At 51.0% G+C, this 19,867-nt stretch overlaps 2 protein-coding genes across 2 annotated transcripts in view; one reads left to right on the top strand and one right to left on the bottom strand.

Moving 5' to 3' along the window:
• Positions 1–909: 909 nt before the first annotated feature.
• On the bottom strand, positions 910–6,140 carry RBP4 (retinol binding protein 4). The gene is made up of 6 exons (XM_062214598.1): positions 6,036–6,140; positions 5,805–5,933; positions 5,570–5,706; positions 5,311–5,417; positions 1,980–2,192; positions 910–1,201 (listed from the first exon to the last, which is right to left on the bottom strand). Exons 2-6 carry the CDS (start codon positions 5,913–5,915, stop codon positions 1,164–1,166), a joined length of 606 nt encoding a protein of 201 aa, XP_062070582.1. The 5' UTR covers positions 5,916–5,933; positions 6,036–6,140; the 3' UTR covers positions 910–1,163.
• Positions 6,141–19,179: 13,039 nt separating this feature from the next.
• The window catches only part of PDE6C (phosphodiesterase 6C), a 52,565-nt gene continuing 51,877 nt past the window's right edge, over positions 19,180–19,867 (top strand). Inside the window, exon 1 of the mRNA XM_062215278.1 lies at positions 19,180–19,659. Within this exon, the coding sequence (XP_062071262.1) occupies positions 19,180–19,659 (480 nt within the window). The remainder of the gene's footprint in view (positions 19,660–19,867) is intronic.

The following is a 19,867-nucleotide window of genomic DNA, read 5'->3' as shown; positions in this document are numbered from 1 at the left end:
CTGCATGGGCCACCTGTCTTCTCTGTGTGGCAGGGGACACAGGGGCCACACACCCTGGGGACAGGGCTCCTACCCCACATCCCGCCACTTTGCACAGACACCAGCCTGGCCCAGCCAGCGTCTGCCCCGCTCCTAGGCGCTCTGACAAACAGTGCCTGATGGAATTCTCACACCTCGCTCTGAGCAGTTTCCCCATACCTCGCAGGAGACGTGTAGGGCTCAGAGAGGCCATGTAACCGGCCCGAGTCACATAGCGAACACACCGCTGAGCTGGGTTTTGGCTTAACACCAAGATTCTCTCGTACCAGAGACCTGCTGCTTTCCCAAGCTGGGAAACGGAGGCATGTGGCTATGCGTGCGGCTACCCCAAGTTCCCAAGTGCTGTGACAGGCCTGGCACTGCAGTCCCTCCCCAGGTCTGGCTGCCCCCCCCCCCTGCATACTCCAGCCTGGCTTTCAGCGCCCACTCTCCCAGCTCCCCAGGGAAACTAAGGTCCCCCTCCTCCCCCTCAACCTTTGTGTCACGCCTGAAACCCGGGAGCTACTGCTGCAGACAACCAAGGCCGGGAGGCCTGCACTTCCCAGCGCTGCCCCCGACCCAGGCCTTTCTGCCCCTTGCACCCAGGCTGGGGGAGCCCCTGGCTTGCCGCTTCACAGGCTCTGGCCTGCCAGAGGCCCCGGGCTCATCGGCCTGGTCCGGCCACCCTGGCTTCCTCTCCCGGCCTCAGCGCCGTGGCCAGGCCTTCTTGGGCTGAGAAAGAAACTCTCAGGAGAAGCCACAGTCCTTGGCAGGCGAGGCAGCAGAAGAAGCCAAAGGTCACACAAAGGAGAGGACATGTAAGAGGACACCCCACCGGCCGGCCCTCCGTGGGACTTCGCCGCAGACGTGAGCACAAACAAGACCCCCGAGTCAGAGGAAGCCGGTGACTATTTTAATTAATCGAAGTCTGGGATTCTAAGGCTCAAACGCCATGAGAGAACTCCGGTGAGGATAAGCCGTTTCACTACAAATGGATTCCCCCATTCCCGCGCGGACGGACGGACAGACGGGAGGTGCTGTGTGTACCCAGGGGAGGTGCGGGGGGAGGGGCGAACCGAACTCCTAAGATAAATAGACTTGAAGACCGACTGAGAGTGGACGGAAGCTTTCAGTCCCCGGTGTTGCTACAACAGGTTTCTGACGGATTTGTCGTCACAGTAACCTGCAACACAGAAAAGCAGGCCGTGAGGGCCAGGAGGAGGGCCTCGGCGTCTCTGTGGATACCAAGGACCTGGGCGCTGGGTTTTGTTCAGTGCAAACCCGCAGGCAGCACCCCTACGGTTACATGGGGCTGGGCCTCCCTTTCCCAACACTGTTAATTCAGTCAAGGCGGCTCTGGGGGGCGGTGGAGCCAGGGTGGAAAGGCCCAAGGGAGCACAATAAAAAGAAGAGAGTGGCCCGTGCAGTTGTACTCCCTGAGAAGTGCCAGCATGGGCCAGTGCTGTGGCATAGCGGGTTAAGCCGTCGCCTGTGATGCCAGCACCCCATATGGGCACTGGTTCAAGACCCGCTCCCTGCTAATGCGCCTGGGAACGCAGCAGAGGATGGCCCAAGTGCTTGGGCCCTGCACCCAAACGCGGGAGACCTGGAAGAAGCTCTAGGCTCTTGGCTTCAGCCTGGCCCAGCCCTGGCTGTTGCAGCCATTTGGGAAGTGAACCAGTGGATGAAGATCTCTCGCTTCCTCCATCTCTCTGCACTTGACCTTAGCCAAAAGGCCAAAAAGCAATCCTCCATCTCTCTGTAATTCTTTCAAATAAATAAATAAATCTTTAAAAACAAAAAAAGTGCCAGCATTTGGGGAAAAAGGCCCTTGCCTGCTCTGTGCGGGCCCCAGGACAAGGCCAGGGAGAGACCAGGTGGAGCAGGCCCTCACGCTCCGTGCGCTCCTGGCCAGCTCGCCGAGCGCTCCGGGGGACCCCGGCGGTGCCCGCCCCGCTCACCGTTGTGCACGATCAGCCTGTACTGCCGGCTCAGACACAGCTCCTCCTGCCGCTGCCTCACCAGCTTCTGCACGTCAGGGGGCAGGCCGTGGGGGTCCCGGGAGAACACGAAGGAGTAGCTGTCCGCGCAGGTGCCGTCGAAGTTGAGGAGGCGGCAGGAGTACTGCACGGCGTACGTGTCATAGTCCGTGTCGATGATCCAGTGGTCATCGTCTGCAGGGCAGGAAGTCACGGCGGCCATCAGCGCCTCGCCCTCGGGGGGCTCGGATGCGGGCACTGCACCGCACCACACTGCACCGCGCCTCCAGGCCAGGACTCGCTACTTCCCAGAACTGGCTTCACTCCCTTGGGAAGCTGCAGACCATGGAGCCTGCTGACTTGGACTGGAGAGAAGAGACCGGGCTCTTACAGAAAAGCATCGTGGCGTGGTGGGGGGAGCCTCATTCACGTCTGTGTCTCATGCCCTGATGATGATGGGACAGCACCTTCCCAAAGGACCACCGAGGCTGTGGGCCCACTGGCAGCACAGCACACACCTGCCCACTGTCACCTTCGCCACCTGCCTCCTGGAATGCCTGTGTCTTCTGGGATTCAGATCTGACAGCCACCCCCTCACGCTACCCCGAACACCAGGATGCGTCATTTTCAACGATCGGTATTGGCTAACTATCGGTCACACCACCAGCCACGCTGACCTCCTGCCTCTCAGTCCACGGGGGGACCCACTGTGCTGACGGCGACGACCCTAGCTCCCCGCTGACGCCCGCGAGCAGCTCTGCTCGCTTCTCCATGCTGGCGAAGCACCGTTCTTGCCTTGCTGGCACGGAAGCTCACCATCGGCTGCTGCGGCTTAGGGCTTGCATTCCTCACAGCTCCCCCCAGCAGAGGCAGAGCTAAGCCCCTGGAGAACTGAGCGTGTGTTTATTCCTTACAGGGGGACGTCAGCCAGGAGGAGCGAGTGTAGAAGGCGGTAAACGTGGTGAGAGAGGCAGGATGGGAAATCACCTTCGTAAGATGGTATGGGAGCAGCTGGCCACAGAGAAAGAACAGTGTCTGGGTTTATCCAAATAACCTGTATTTGGATAAAGGCGCCACACCCCTGCATAACCTTCCTGTGATGTATAATGGCACGGGGACCTCCTGAGCTGTGTGCGTCACCGGAGGGACGCTTGCCATTTGCTCTCTCATTAGTTTTTCACACACTGTTATCCCCTGTTGACAGACGAGGAAACTGAGGCACGGTGAAATGAGGTAATTTCTAGATCACAAGGAGCAGGGTGGAGTTGAGATGCAGACAGAGTGTATGACTCCAGGGCACATGCGCTTAACCACCACCCTGGGGCTCCAAACTAGGGGGAACAGGGGCCGAGAAACAAGAGGCCTTGTGTCCCCATGTCACACTCAGGTCTTGGAGCCAGAGGGGACTTGCCCTGTGCAGTGCTCTGTGATGGACAAGGAGGCAGACAGGCACTGGAGGATGTGAGGCCATCTCTGATGCGTCCCCTAGCTCACCTCTGGGTGAGCCCAAACCCAGGCCCCTCTTCAGCACAGCCCCGGAATCAGCCACCCCTGCCCTTCCCAGGCCTTGCCAGGGTCCACCTGTTGGAGGCCAGGCTGGGGACGCCCCAGCCGGATGAGTGCTCAGCGGTGACCACAAAGTTACTCAGCAGGTGGGCCAGGAATAGAGGCCACGGAGCTGCTGCTGGCCGTGTCTGAAGCACAGGCTCCCCTCAACCTCCCGAGCACCTGGGCAGAGTCTTCCTCACCCCTGGAGGAAGTCATTTCTTCCCTGCTGTGCCCATCACTGTGAGAGGCTCAGGCACCCTAGACAAAAGCAAGTGCTTTGGGAACATCACCCTGACCCACGACCCAGGAAGCCGTTAGCTTGCCATTCTGCAGCCTGTTTGTCCCCAAATATCCGCCAGAATGTGAATTTAGTTGTAGGAACTTAATAACATGCAGTGCTTTGGTTTTTAGTAAAATCAACCACTGTTCTCAATTTGGAAAGAAGGCCTGTATTGATGGGGTTTATCTGAGGACCTTTTGGGCCAAACAGCTCAATGACAAAGAGGTCAAATCAGCCACCTTGCCCAGATTCTCCCTTCTTAGAGTCCTGGCAAGAGACGAACGGCCTGACACTGTTGCAGACAATGAGCTCAGTCCCATGCACCCAGCAGCTGCACAGGTCCCCTTCTCAGGAACCAGGTGCCCCCAAGTGCTTCTGCTTAAGTTCGTGAGTACAGCTAGGGGGGGAAAGCTTGTTCCTGGCAGCAGCTGTGTGGCTGAGAGCCCTGCCCCCTCCCCCACCATCCCAGGACACAGGGTTGCACTGCAGCTGCGTCTACACTCCACCTACGCAGACTGGTTGAGAAGCTGGGATTGTCCAGAAACCAAAAAGAACTCTTAGGAGAGGGGCTGGTTTCCACTGAAGAGCTGTAGCCCCCTGCTGGGATCCCAGAACACAGCCCTTCAGCCCCCAAGACCCGCAGTGCAGCGTCCACTCACCCCAAGTGACAAGACCAGGTGAGACCTCCCTGTAGCCCGCAGGCCCCAGGGTCCAGCTGAGCTGGCAGTCAGGTGACAGCTTCCCGGCCATTTCTGACTAATGGTCAAAACAACCGCACAGGGCCCAGCCAAGGGAATGGCAGAGGCCTCGGGCCGGAGTAAGCCAAGACGACTCTGCAGATTGAATTCTCTGGACCCATGGTTCTCAAACCTCCCTGTGCAGAAGGTGCACCCCCCAGATCTGAAGCCTGGGCGAAATCTGAAGCCTGGGGGGGTGGGGCAGGTGTGGACAGAGCATGCGCTGCGTCCTCACGAGGAGGCCATGTTCTCCGATGCCCTTCTCAGCGCTCTCAACTCCCTGCACCTCGTCTGGGTTTCAGCACTTGGGGGGAAAGGCAGAGGCCTCTGCCACCCACAGCTCCAGCATGGGGAGTGGGGTCTCCCAGCCTCTGCTGGGGCTCCAGCTCCCCCAGCTAGCACAGGATTCAGCCCACAGAAGTGAAGGCAAGACAGATCTACGCTCCATGGTGCGATGGAGGGTGCAGGATGGAGTCGCTACAAGAAGACCACACACCGTGGCACAGTGGCTGTCCTGCAAAATGGCACCTGACACACCCAAAGGTCCTTCTGAGCTTGGGTCAGATTTCTTGAGGCCGGGGAAGGGGGAAGCCAGCTCTTCCCAATCTCCTGTCCCTGACCTAGGGCGCTGCTGTGGGTTCCGGCCACTTGCAGGTCTCCCGACAGCCACCACTGGAGAAGCAGCCCAGCTGTGGGGCCAGGTGTGCCTCCCAGCCTCCAGACGGTCCCACAGAGCCCGACTACTCACTTCCTCTCTGGAGAAAGGAGGCCACGCCCCAGTACTTCATCTTGAACTTGGCAGGGTCTTCGGTGTCTGTGAAGGTGCCCACCATGTCCGCGCACACGTCCCAGTTACTGCGAAAGCCAAGAGGATCCTAAGCCAAGCTGGGCTCTGGGCTTCCTCCCACCCCGGGGGGCTGCCTTCCCTCTCCAGCTGGGGTTTGGCGCCCCCGCGTGCTGGGGCATCCTGCAACGCAAAGCCCACGGCCGCCCCGAGGGCCACTGACTTCAGGAGACGGACGCGGCCCTTGGCCGTGGCGCTCATGTGGCCGTTCTCGTCCACGGAGAACTCGGCGACGATGTTGTCCTGCAGAAAGAGCCCCTCGGGGTCCTTCTTGGCCATGGCGTACCAGGTACCCGCGAACTGCGAAAGGGATGCCAGGGGGTTGGCGTGCGGGCGAGCCCGGCGGGGCGGCGGGGGCGCGGGCCGGGCCGCCTGGGCCCCCGGGGGCCGATACCTACGCGAGCCTTGTCGAAGTTCTCCTTGACTCGGAAGCTGCTCACTCGGCAGTCGCGCTCCGCCCGGCCGCTCCCCAGCGCCGCCAGCAGCACGAGCGCCCACACCCACTCCATCTTGCCCAGGAGTCCGCCCTGCGGGAAATGCGCCGCCGCCGCCGTGAACGCCGCCCCCCGGGCTCGCCCTCGCCGCCCCCCGGGGTTGCCCTCCGGCCCGCTCCGGCCCGCCCGGCTCACCACGGGGAGACGCGCGCAAGCTTGGCCTGGCCGCGTCCGGGCGCGCGTGGAGCGAGGCAGCCGAGCGCCGCGGGGCCGCCGGGCCGCTTTATAGCTCCGGGGGGAGGGGGTCGCGCTTTCGTAACCGCGCGGGGGTGAACGACCGAGGGGAGGCGCCGGGGGCCGGCCGGGCCAGCCCTTGCATAACGCGCCCTGACTCACCGGGCCGCCCGGGGCTCGGGGGAGCAGCCGCGCAGGGTGGCCTCGGCGGCGCGGCCAAACCCTCCAGCGGCGACGGGCCGCGGGGCCAAGCCCTGGCCCGGTGACACGGCCCTCGTGCCAGCGGCCGCCAGCTGCGGCCTGGGGTGGCCTCGGGAGCCAGGAGTCGGCCTGGCGGGAGGACGGTGGCCACACAGAGCCAGAACTGCCTGGGGCCCCTCTGCCCTCTGAGGGTCCATTGTGCCGGGGTTGGGGGGGATATTTTGACCGAGTGGTTTTTCCTTGTATAAACGATGCATTTGACTCTCTTGCAGGAGAGTTGCGGTGCCCTCTGCGTCAATATTTGTTTTCTTTTCGGTTGCAACAGCTTTAGAAGCGTTCAACCTTCCCTCTCGAACCTTCTGTAGGAACGCAACTCTGGTCAGCGCCGGAAATGTTTTGGTAGCCTCGCTGGTTGCCTACTTAAGTTGTGGCGCTCCCCTTAAACCACGGTGACACACATCCGCCGACGGTTTGATGCGCTTTTATTGCAAAGTCATATTGTGATTGTGTTTTGTTTTCAAAGCAAATAAGGTCAGTGGGCTGAGCAATGGAACCAGGAGAGAAATGGGCAAAATGACACGAACGGTCCAGGGAAAGGAAGGGACTGGTTAGGGAGTATTGCCCAGGTAACGGCACGGTTTGCCCACCGTGACTTTTTTTCTCTTTCAAAGAATTCCACTCATGTGATCAAAGCAATCAGAAGAGTCAGCATTTGATGGAAAGAGAATTAGTGATGTGGCCAAGAGCGAGCTTTTCCTCAGCTGCCTTCCTTACATTGTCTTTGGGGGCTGTGTGATGCAAATTGGGAAGATCAATGAACTTGGACCTTTTTGCTACTTCCAGACCTGAAATCTGAGGAGGGAGGGGAGGGGAGGGTGCTTCCAAACAGAGCAATCCACAGCGGGTTGGTTCTCAGATCAGCCCTTTATCTAAGGCCCCCCAGAAGACGCCTGGGGCTTCCCTTCAGCCTCCCACAGCCGTTTGGACGGCTACCTGCCTGGGTCTCGGCTTCTTTCTCCTTCCCCTTCACTCCTGCCTCTATTGGAGTCCCAGCCACCTCTGGGTGCCAGTAACCTGCTTTTAACTCCTTCCTGTCCCAGAGTTAGGAAAGGCTGTTTCTGGCCAACAGACTCATTAGATCTTCGGGTTGAGCCAGTTTTATCAGAGAATGTGCAGAGTGATCCCTTCGTATTTGAGGGGTATTTGTTCCAGGACGCCCCTTATACCAAAATCCAAGGCTGCTCAAATCCTTTATATAAAAATGCTGGGGCTGGCATTGTGGAGTAGCGATTAAAGCTGCTGCCTGCAGTGCTGGCATCCCACATGGGCGCCGGTTCATGTCCAGGCTGCTCCACTTGAGATCCAGTTCCCTGCTAATGGCCTGGGAAAAGCAGTGAAGATGGCCCAAGTACTTGGACCCCTGCCACCCACATGGGAGACTCGGATGAAGTTCCTGGCTCACGACTTTAGCCTGACCCAACATTGGCCATGGTGGCCATCTGGGGAATGAACCAGCAGATGGAACATCTCTCTGTCTCTTGCTCTGTGCAACTCTGACTTTTAGAACAGATAAATAAGTCTTTTAAAAAATGCTGTAATGTTAGGATTGAACCTACATAATATCTAATCGACATAAATACTATGTAAATAGTTGTTATATTGTATTATTTAGAGAATAACGACAAGGAAAAAAGTTGGTACATGTTCAAAAGAAATGCAACCACTCTCTGCCTGACAAACAAGACTTTTGGTGGAGGCTGGCACTGTAGCGTAGCAGGTAAAGCCACCTCCTGCAGTGCTGGCATCCCATGGGTTCCAGTTCAAGTCCCAGCTGCTCCACTTCTGATCCAGCTCTCTGCTATGGCTTGGGAAAGCAGTAGAGGATGGCCCAAGTCCTCGGGCCCCTGTATCCACGTGGAGACACAGAGGAAGCTGCCAGCTCCCAGCTTCATATTGGTGCAGCTCCGGCCATCATGGCCATCTGGGGAGTGAACCAGAGGATGGAAGACCTCTCTGTCTCTCTCTGCCTCTGCCTCTCTGTAACTCTCTGCCTTTCAAATAAATAAATCTTTTCTTTCTTTCTTTCTTCCTTCCTTCCTTCCTTCCTCTCTCTCTCTCTCTCTCTCTCTCTCTCTCTTTCTCTTTCTCTTTCTCTCTTTCATAGGACTTTGGGTGGACAATGTTCCAATGTGGGCTAGAGAGAGAGGGAGGCTCTGTGAAACCAGGGGGCTCCAGAAGGGCGTGCCTATATAGCATTCATTCACTTGGATTCAGCTTAGTGCTGGGCGCACAGCAAATCCAAGATTTGCTTTTTGGAACTCTCTGGAATACTTTTCTTCGGATATTTTTGATTCACATTTGATTGAATCTGCAGGTGTGGAAGGCTGATTGTCAGCTCAATCAGGTTTGCTCCGGAGCCCCTCCCACGGGAGCACGTGTGTGGCCATCTGTGCAGTATGTGTCTATGGCCCTGGGTGGCAGAGGACTTTAGGGCCTCCCTGTCCCCTGTCCAATGCTTGGGTCCTTTCTTCCTGTTTCTGCTCCAACTCCTCCAGCAATGAAGAGCTCCTGGCTTAGCCCCACCCACCAATCACTGCCAGAAAATTCTCCTCATGCCAGTTTTGACCCCATGGCCATTTCTCCTAGAACACATCCTGGTGGACCCTGTGCACCCTGGATGCTGAGTAAATTTAGGGGCTTTCAGTGCATTGTATGGCGACTGGCTTTGCAGCTACATGTTTTCTTTTTTGTTGTTGTTAAGTGCTTATGAATTGGTATAACTATTCTTCTCTCTTTCTTTCTCTGCCTCTCTCTGTCTCTCTTATGATACGTCATGAACCTTGGTGTTCCAGATACTAGCAAAGAAAAACAGTTTATTTTGGCGCTCTCTCTCAGATTTCTTCATATTCCCAACATGGCCATTCAGGTCAACAGATGTTTCTAACTTCAATGATTTGAAATTTATCCTCATAAAATAGCTTTTCAAAGTATGCTTCTATCTATCTATACACACGGACGTCTATACATTGTACTAAAAAGAAAACCCTTCATGGTGAGGACCTGTGTGTGATAGGATTAGGGACATTTCAAGTTTGTTTTTCTTTGTACCTTTTTGTGTTTTTCAAACTTTCTACAGAGAAAATGTTGAATCAGAAAACAAGGCAGGCAGGCATTTGGTCTAACGGTTAAGATGACCTTGTCTCACTGCGAGTAGCTGGGTCTCGTCTCCAGCCCTGTCTTCTGACCCCAGCTTCCCACTAATGCGGCCCCTGGGAGGCAGTGGTGATGGCTCAAGTAGTTGGGTCCCTGCTGCCCCTGTGAGTTCCCAGCGTCTGCCTTCAGCCCAGCCCAGCCCAGCCCAGCCCAGCTGTTGCTAGCATTTGGGAAGTGAACCAGCAGATGGACTCTCTGTCCGTCAGCCTGTCTGTTTCTGTCTCCTGCCTCTCAAATGAATTTTTAAAGTTCCTTCACATTTTTCAATATTTTCTTTACATTTTTCTTCTCTTTCTCTAAGTAAAATTCTGTTTCAAATGACATCTGTGGGTTGCCTATAAGAATCACAGAAGTTCATTTCCTTGCCAAGCTTCATGGAGAAACAGACCATGTTTCGTTCATCTTGGTGTACATGCTGCTTCCCCCAATTTTCCTGGAGATGTATTAAGAGACTGGCACACAGCAGGTGCACAATCAATAGGTTTTGATTTAATTTCTTTTGCTGAAATTAATCACTTTCTACAAGTGACAGAAAACATTTACCTAGCATCTTCAAAAAGGTCGTGGAAATGTGTATTATGGAAAAAACTGCTTGGATTTGAAGATTCCTTGCATCAAAATAAGCATGTCCTAATTCTGTTTTCTATGATCCTTTTGAAGTGCTCTCGTATTTAAAAAGACCAAGTCACATGTCACCCTTCGCAATAAGTAATGTCTCAGTATTAAGCACTTGCAGCAGAGACTTGTCTACTACTTGTCTTTCACCAAAACATTCGCACTATCATCCCATGACTTGTGGCTGGGAATTACATCTGCCAGCCCCTGCCTCTGCCACCTGCTTCCCGAAGCTCTGCGGGGTCACAAGCCAAAATTTTGGTCCAGGAAATGTGCCAGGTGTTGCTTACAGAGCACAGAGAAGCTGCCTGTCCTAACACCCTGCTCTCCCCTCTCTTCTCTTGACTGTTACTGATGGAGCTTGTACCAGCCTGGGTCCCCATCAGACACTGAGTTTATGTGAATGAGAAATAAACTGCCATTGCATTAAGCTACCGAGATTGTGGGGGTGGGATTCCGTGTGTTGGAAAGTAATGGTACCTTAACGCTAAAAGCAGCTAACAAGTCACTAACTCTTAGAAAATATTGAAGAATGTTTTGCCATAATTGGAAAAAGAGCTAATGCAATATATGTGTGTGCTTACCCTCAAAAAATTAAGTGTTTTCAACTGGCTCCATTTTGTACAAAATGACATTCACATCCATATCCCAACAGAGAGGCCAAGAAAAATGAAAAACAAGGACATTGGCCAACATTTGTCTTCCAACTCCATTTGAAAGATGCCAAAAATAATTGATTGGAAAATGAATAGATTAGTCAGTCAGCCAATGTTTTCAAATATCAAGAGGCAAACTAATTTTTTCAATGGTTGCAAAGCCATCAGTTAACGTCATCGATGCAATTTGAAAATAATAGGAGTCCCATCAGTTGAATTCTCTCTTAGATTACCTGGTCAGTTAGGGGCAGTCAGAGAGCTCTCATGAGAGCAATTGGACAGATGAAAGTGTTGCCTGGTTGTTCTTGAGATCCATGCCTTTTGGTGTTGTACAATGGTAGGAACTGAAAATCTGGCAAGGTGGTGCTCAAGAAAGGGTTCAATATAATGATCTGAAGCTCAACTCGTTAGTTCAGGGGGTGTTGATTTCATATTGCTGCTTCCATGTTATGTACATGTTTCTTTTCTTGGCTACTATATGCACTTAAAATTCAGAAGAAATAATTAACTACAGTGGAAAAACTTGGTAGTGGTAGAATTCAGTGTGACATTATATAGACTACTACTGAGAAATGGCAACTTGTTAAACAGAAAGCTTAAGGAAATTACACTATTCTTTGGTGCATCCGTAGGTGTTTAGCCTGGAATTTTTATTTAACTGTTGTAATACTATTTAACATTTAATGGTACTTGATATATTTTATGATATTTATGACATTTTACATTTCTTAAAGAAAGGATCTTTGTATATTTCCCTATGGAAATTGGTATGATGTCTCATTTATTTCATAAGCACACTTTCATTTAAATCACCTTAATATGGTAGTTCTAGGTAGATTATTATCACTTACCGTGCCACTTTGGGCAAGATACTTAATTTCCCAGTACTTTAATTTCTCACTTGTGAAATGCAGATAATAATAGTACCTAATTCCTAAGATTATTGTGAGAATTATATGAGATATATGAGGCTATCAGTGTAATCAGAGAGGAAGCCAGTGGATTCTTGTCTAGCATATCTGCCAATGTAAACACGTACACAACAGTTTGATCTGCAAGCAGAAAGGAATTTGAGTTGGTCAGCCCATGAGAAAGGCTGTCTGTTACCCAGAAATCATGCTTCTCTAACAGCCAGGAATTCCAGGTGTCACAGGGCTTGCTTCTGGGGAAGTTGTATGTGTTTATAAAGTTCTAGAAAGGGTTGTGCATATTAAAAAGGGGCAGGGGTGCATGCACACTAAGTTATCACGAATGTTGCATGCATCCTGTGTTCAGTTTGGAACGTTGTAATGAGGAGATTTTTGGCTTTCTACATCAGAAGAGTGACGTTGAGGACACAGGTGCTGCTTCTGCGCAGAATCCTTAACCCAGTTTCAGCTGCGCAGGGGCTCATGGTTTCTTATCCAGGTGAGTTCACCACGGAAATGTGGCTACGTCTAATCAGCTGGGCCTGGCATCCCCTGAAAGCACATCTGATTGACTGTAGCGAGGATTAAAACAGGGCTGGCTCGCTTTCTTTAGGGGGGTAGTGGTGTTAGGATAGAACCTGGCACATAATACATGTACAAAGGGCTTTCAAAACACCCATGGGAAACACATATGAAAAAGTAAGGCATGGATTTCAAAATATTTTGCATCAAAATAAACTCATAGCTGCTTATTAAAGCATGTCTGCATAAAGAGGCACTAAGGATGATCCAAGAGCACCTACCAGAGCAACATGAATTTTGCAAAAACTGAAGCAAGAACATACAAAAAATTTATGGTGATACTCGGTGTAAGAATGGTCAAGTCATTGAAGCTTTATGAAAACTTTATGGGGATGGTGCTCCAGAGAAATCACCAGTTTATGGGTGGATAACTTGTTTTAAGAGGGGATGTGGTGATGTTGAAGATGCAGTCTGCACTGTTGAGGAAGCCTCACCGGGATATCCTGCCACAGAGCAGCGGATCCTGGGGCGGGGGCTGAGGGCGGGTGCCTCCCAGAGCTTATGGAGAAATACCACGGTCTGGTCTGGTGTGGATTGGGCAGGGGTGCCTGTGTCCTGTCCTGCTGTGGGGGTTGTAATAACCCAAAAAGGTGTTTTCCTGGGTCCCGGGAGGGTGGCTCAGTGACACTGCTTTGGACATTAAGGTCCCCACTTGCCAGCAATCCTAGCCCCAAGCCCACAGAGATGGTTCTGTCGCAGAATCCGGAAGCTCGGGCCCGATGCTGGGTTGGTGGGAGTCAAACCCAGCCACTCTATGGATGGAACTCCCTCAGTGGAGTGAGTTGATCTTTAAGTGCAGCTGATGTGCAGCCAGAATGGGCACAGGAACCACAAGCTGAGGGTGGAAGCCATGGTGTCGCCTCCTGAGTGCCCTGTGTAAGTTCCTGGTTCATCCTCTGTTCCAGCCTCCTGCTAATGCTGCACCTCCCCCACTCCCTCCCCATGTGGCCCCCACCACCCACCTGGGATCAGATTTCCCTCCTGCCTCCTGGCTTCGGCCCTCTCTCTGGCCATTATGCACCCTTAGGGGCAGCACCAGCAGATGGGGTGGGGGGTTTCTCTCTTGAAATAAAAAGTTTTAAAAGGAAAAAAAAGAAAGATGGAATCTGCAGAGACAGACCAAACACATCAGTTGGCAAGTTAAAAATCAATCTTGTTCGTGCCAGAATTGAAGAGAATTAACCATTAGCAACAGAAACAGTAGCCACACTGTAGACATTAAAATTGCTTTGGCTTAACAATTCTGACTGAAAAATTAGAGTTAAGAAAACTTCCTGCTTGCTGGACACCAAAACTTGTGCTCAGATCAGCTGCAGACAGAAGCAGAGAACTCAGTGGGAATTGAAACAACTGGGATGAAGCATTTCTTCAAAGAATTGTGACAGAAGACAAAGTATGGCTTTACCAGTATAATCCTGAAGACAAAGTACAATCAGAGCAGTGGCTACCAAGAGGTGGAAGTGGTCCAGACAAGGCAAAATTAGACTGATCAAGAACAAAGGTCATGGCAACGATTTTGGGGTGCTCAAGGCATTTTGCTTTGTTGACTTTCTGGAATGCTAAAGAAAGGTAACACCTGCTTATTATGAGGGTGTTTTGAGTAAATTAGCCAAAGCTTTGGCAGAAAAACATCTGAGAAAGCTTCACCAGACAGTTCTCTGCCATAACTGATCCTGCTCATGCCCTTCAAGAAATGAGCAATTTGGGATAGTTTGATGGGAAATCATTAGGCACCCACATTTCAATCTGGAGTTGACTCCTTCTGACTGCTTTTTATTTCCTAAACTTGAACAATCTTCAGTTCAGAATTTTAAAAGACTATATTGGTAGGCTGGCGCCGTGGCTCACTAGGCTAATCCTCTGCCTGCAGCGCCGGAACCCCGGGTTCTAGTCCTGGTTGGGGCGCCGGATTCTGTCCCAGTTGCTCCTCTTCCAGTCCAGCTCTCTGCTGTGGCCCGGGAAGGCAGTGGAGGATGGCCCAAGTGCTTGGGCCCCTGCACCCGCATGGGAGACCAGGAGAAGCACCTGGCTCCTGGCTTTGGATCAGTGTGGTGCACCGGCCGCAGCGGCCAGTGGAGGGTGAACCAACGGTAAAGGAAGACCTTTCTCCCTGTCTCTCTCTCTCACTGTCCACTCTGCCTGTCAAAAAAAAAAAAAAAAAAAAAAAAAGACTATATTGATATGGTTAAATTTCTGGGATCTTCGACTCTTCACAGATGGGCTATGTGACAGGTATCATTGCTTACAAAATTGCCTTGAACTTAGAATGGGAATTTAGTCCAGCAATGAAGATGACCACATCTCACAGCAGAGTGCCTGGGGTCATTCCTGGCTCCAGCTTCCCACGAAGGCAGACCTGGAGAGGCAGCAGTGTTGGCTCAAGTAATCGATTTCCTGCCACCCATGTGGGAGATCCAGATTGAGATCTAGATCCTCACTCCAACGTGGATCAGCTCCAGCTATTGTGGGCACTTGGGAAGTGAACCAGCAGATGGAAGCCTTCTGTCTTTCTTTCTCTTTCTCTCTGTCTCCTTTCTGACTCTGAAATAAAAAAAATGTTTTTCAAGGCATTTTGAAGTTGGTAGAACTTATGTTGAGAAATAAAGTTTATGTAGATACTTTGGAGAAATGAAGTAAGCAAAGAAGAAGAAAAAAGAAAACTGTCTTGACTTTGAAATAATTAGGGTTACCATTTTATGTATATGTGTTTTAATGGAATCATACTGTCATATTACTTTGTAATTAACTGCATATCATGACTATTTTATATAAATAACTGGACTTTAACTATATTGTTATTATTTGCTCTATAATTTTCTATTCTGTGGCTATAATACTAGTTATTTACTCAACCTCCTGTTATTGACTCTCTAGGCTATTTCTAATCTCACTTTTATAACGATGTTTATGATAAAGCACACTTGTAACGAGGGCGACCACTTATATTCTTATTTTTATAAGGTAAATTCACGAAAGCAGAATTGTAGGACCAAAGCCTACATGCATTTTTAGAGTGTTTGGGATGAAGCCAAATGCAGTGTAACTTCTTAATCCTGTCCCAGTGCCCAGGATTTCTTGTCTACAATTTATTTTGCTCAGCATTACCAGATTCAGTCTTACGTCACTTCCCACCTTAAAAGCACCCCAGGATTTAAAATCCTCAGCCTAGCTTTGAGGCCCCGCAGTCTGGGCGCAGCCTACCTCTCCAAATTCGTCTCTCGCTGCTCTCCTTGTTGCCCTACATTCCATGCTGTGGCTCTGCTGTTAGAATCCTGTAGAACACACTCCGTTTCTGCCTTTTCTCCACCCACTGTAGATACGATCCCCTTTACAAACTCTCACAGCCAAGTGTGAACCTCACTTCTGGTGTTTCTCTGGTTCCTCCCCCCGGGGCTCCTGTCTTTTTAATCCCCCTCACCACATGACACAGGCTTTTAAAGCTCCGTCGAAGTCGAAGCCATCTTCCTTTTCTTGTAGGAACGACTTGGTTACGCGGCAGTAACAAACAAGCCCCACGTCTTAGAGGCTCAGAACAAGAGGGCTCCTTTATCGCTTATGCTGTGTGTCTGCCTGTGTCAGCAGGGGCTTCTCTTCTGAGATATCCTCGCCCTGGGATCCAGGAGCCCCTGCCTTCTGAAACTGACAAGGCCGCAGAGCTGGAGGAGTTCACACTGACCATGAACTGTTCCTAACCGGAAGTGACATTTCTGCCACAGCCCTTGGCCATAATCAGCCACATGGCTCTCCCACGGGGGGAGCACAGTAAGGAGGGATCTCCCAAATGACGGGTGGGAGGGAAGGGTCCTAAAGGGAAACACGAAGTCGCTACTGAAGTAGCTAGAATGGTGGCTTCCCTATAGTGGGCAATCAATAGATGTATCTTGTAAGAATGAACAAGCAATGAATCTATACATAGTTAAATACCGAAAGAATGCTGATTGAAATAGAATATTTCTTTTTCAAAATTATTTGCATTTTATAAGTAGGAGAATGACTACATAGGCTTTTTTCTATCAAGTTTAAATCTGTACATAGAACACCATTATGCCTCTCTCTCTCTCTCTCATTTAAGGGGGAGAAGTGGGATCAGGGAATTGTGAACACATCAGAAACTTTCAGGAGAGGTAGGCACTGCACCATAGTCATAGAAAATAACAAGACAGAAAACAGTGCCCCAAATTGTGTTAGAAGATGGTGCTAATCCGATAGGAGGGGTGGCTTGGTCGATTCCAAGCTTTCACTCAGGAAATGCATTTCCACAGACTAGAATGTTATGAAGCAATGACAATGTTATGTCGTCCTCTGGGGAGGAAGAGCCTGGGCTGTGACATGGCGGCGGGGGGGAGGGGGGACACACAAGGAAATGTGTGCATGCCACAAGACTCTGAGCCTCATCCACAGAACTGGCACAGCTCAGTGCTGTTCCCCTGGGAGAACTGGGTTCTGACCAAGGTTCTCTCCATTCATGACCTTGAGTCTGCAACCTCAATGGATCTCCATTTCTTTTGCAACTCTAACGAGGTCACACTTCTTTTTAAATAAAATATTTTCATCTACTTAAAAGGCAGAACATGAGAGAGGGAGGGAAGAAGGGAGAGAGAGAGAGAGAGAGAGAGGGAAAGAGATAGAGAATCTTGCACTTGCTGTTTCACTCTTCAAATGCCCAAGATAGCCAGGGGTGCACCAGGCCAAAGCCAGTAGCCAGGAACTCCATCCAGGTCTCCCTTGTGAGTGGCAGGGACCCAAGGCCTTGACTCATCTTCTGCTGCCCTCCCAAGTACGTTAGCAAGAAGCTCGATTGGAAGCTGAGCAGCTTTCTCTGAGGTGGGGTGCTGGCGTCCTCACTAGTGGCTTAACTCGCTGCACCTTATCAGCCACCCAGAAGAAAAGTTTCAAGTTCAGAGAATTGAACGGAACCCCTGTGGTTGTTGTGTTTGAAACAAATGTGAATGAGGGTATGATAATGCTTTTAGAGTCACTATTGCATGTTATGTGTGTTTTCATTTAAGAGAATTTGTTTTGTTAGGTGTGGATCTTGATTAAATGCCTAAGAGATCTTTATTAACTTTGAAATTAGCATTTAAATATTCAAGGCTTCATGGTTCATGAAATGTGTAGCCTGACTTATTAGTTGCTTAATGGTGTTTAAATACTTGGGGGAAATCTGCTTAATCAGAAGTAAAAGCTTGATAAACTGAACATTAAACAAAACTAAGTGGTGGTAAGTGTTCTTTCCATGCCAGTAGCCTTGAGACATTAAGGATCCTAGCAACAGGCAAGGCAGCTATTGTCCAGTCGATTTAATTGGCCATATTTTGGAGCAAAAATGCATGATGTCTGGCTACTACGATTGAGGACAAAATCCAAGTTAATATGCTTAGCAGGAAAAACAGCAACTACATTGGTTCCTTTTGTAATCATGTCTCTTGACAAGGGTCAAGGTTCAATTTGTGGCTTGGTTCATAGGCAAATGGCTTGCAGTGTTCACCTCTCTAGTAATAAGTCCAAGATATATTCCTGCAAAAATGCTTCCAGGGCTGGCATTATGGTGTAGGAGGTACAGCCACCACTTGCGATGCCGGCATCCCATATGGATGCCAGTTCTTGTCCCAGCAGCTCCACTTCTGACCAAGCTCCCTGATAATAGCCTGGGAAAGCAGCAGAAGATGACCCAAGTGTCTGGGACTCTGCCACCCAGGTGGGAGACCAGGAAGAAGCTATTGGCCCCTGGCTTCAGCCTGGCCCAGCACTGGTTGTTGTGGCCATCTGGGGTATGAACCAGCAAATAGAAGATCTCTCTCTCTCTCTCTCCCTCTCTATAGCTGACTTCCAAATTAATAAATGAATCTTTAAAAATTTTTAAAAATAAAAATGCTTCTAAGGTTAAGCTTTCTAAAGTGAAGAGGACTGAGAGTGAAGGTTTTAGAAAAAGAATAAGCTACGAAACTTGGTGATCAAAGGACTTTTAGGACAGGAAAGATAAAGATAGACTTTTATGTTGTGTTCATGTGAAACCTTTCCATCCCTCCCAAATGCTCATCAAAGCTACTAAATAAGCAAATGATTAAAAAAAAAAAAAAAGCAATCTGAGCTCTGAGAAACCTCACTTCATTTTTAAAAATTTTTTTAAATTTTAAAAAAAAATTTTGACAGGCAGAGTTAGACAGTGAGAGAGAGAGAGAGAGAGAGAGAGGTCTTCCTTCTGTTGGTTCACCCCTAAATGGTTGCTATGGCCAGCGCTGTGCCGATGTGAAGCCAGGAGCCAGGTGCTTCTTCCTGATCTCCCATGCGAGTGTAGGGCCCAAGCACTTGGGCCATCCTCCACTGCACTCCCGGGCCACAGCAGAGAGCTGGCCTGGAAGAGGAGCAACTAGGACAGAATCCGGCACCCCAACCAGGACTAGAACCCAGGGTGCCGGTGCCGCAGGCGGAAGATTAGCCTAGTGAGTTGTGGCGCCAGCCAGACGCCTCACTTCATATAGCTGTCAAGCCAGAAAAATTAAACTGCCAGTCCTTGCTAACATAACGTCATTCACAGACGTGCCCGTGATTGTCTTGCTGGGGCCAGTGGCTGATGGTCAGTCATTTTTCTGGAATAGCCACTTGGACTTGACACTTGCCTGGCTGATCTCGGCTGCTCTGAGGATTCTCCAAGGACTTAGGAGCTAATAATGCTCAGGGATTTGGTGTCCTGTTGAACTCCTTAATCCCCTGCTTCCTGAATCCCACCATAAGCCGGGGCCTTCTGTCACGTCCCGGGAGCTGCAGGGGTCTGGAAGCTCTGCTAAGGAGGCTGTGCACCACCTCTGGGGGTCCTTAGCAGGTTCCCCCTAGGAGTTCCTCGGACATTTTCACCAAGATGTGTATCCTTGGCTCTCGGCCTCGGGTATCGCTCTAAGGGTCTTTCCTTCCGACAGCCACAGCAGCACCATGGGCGACCTCAGCCGAGATGCTGTGGAGAAGTATCTCGAGCAGAACCCACAGTTTGCCAAGGAGTACTTTGACAAGAGGCTGCGGGCAGAGGCGCTGGGGGAAATCTTCAAGAACCGCCAGGCTGCAGTCCCGGCCAGCGTGTCCTTTGCTGAGCTGACGCAGGTGGAGGAGGCGGCCGTGTGCCTGGAGCTGCTGCTCACCGTGCAGGAGGAGGCGGGCGGTGCGGAGCTGGCGGCGCACCGGGCCCTGCAGAGGCTGGCCCAGCTGCTGTGTGCGGAGCGCTGCAGCCTGTTCATGTGCCGGGCCCGCAATGGCACGCCGGAGGTGGCCTCCAGGCTGCTGGATGTCACGCCCACCTCCAAGTTGGAGGACAACCTTGTGGCCCCTGAGCGAGAGGTTGTGTTTCCACTGGACATCGGGATAGTGGGATGGGTTGCTCACACGAAGAAAGCCCTTAATGTTCCAGATGTGAGAAAGGTAGGTGGCCACAGCGGTGGGAGAGGAGTCTTGGTGTGGTCAGTGAGGACCCACTGGGACAGGGATGGTGCCCTCCTTGTGGCATTGGTTGGGCTCTCACCGGGAGAATGCAGGCAGTGGGGGCAAAAAGTACCCAGGTTTACCAGATTTAGAAAAAAAAAAAAAAAGATACAAGGTGCTCAGTATATATTCAAGTTGAACTTGAATT

This window comes from Lepus europaeus, chromosome 17 (genome assembly GCF_033115175.1).
Source record: "Lepus europaeus isolate LE1 chromosome 17, mLepTim1.pri, whole genome shotgun sequence".
Classification (NCBI taxonomy): Eukaryota; Metazoa; Chordata; class Mammalia; order Lagomorpha; family Leporidae; genus Lepus; species Lepus europaeus.
The sequence above is the reverse complement of the archived record's forward strand: the minus strand, read 5'-3'. Positions and strand labels throughout refer to the sequence as shown.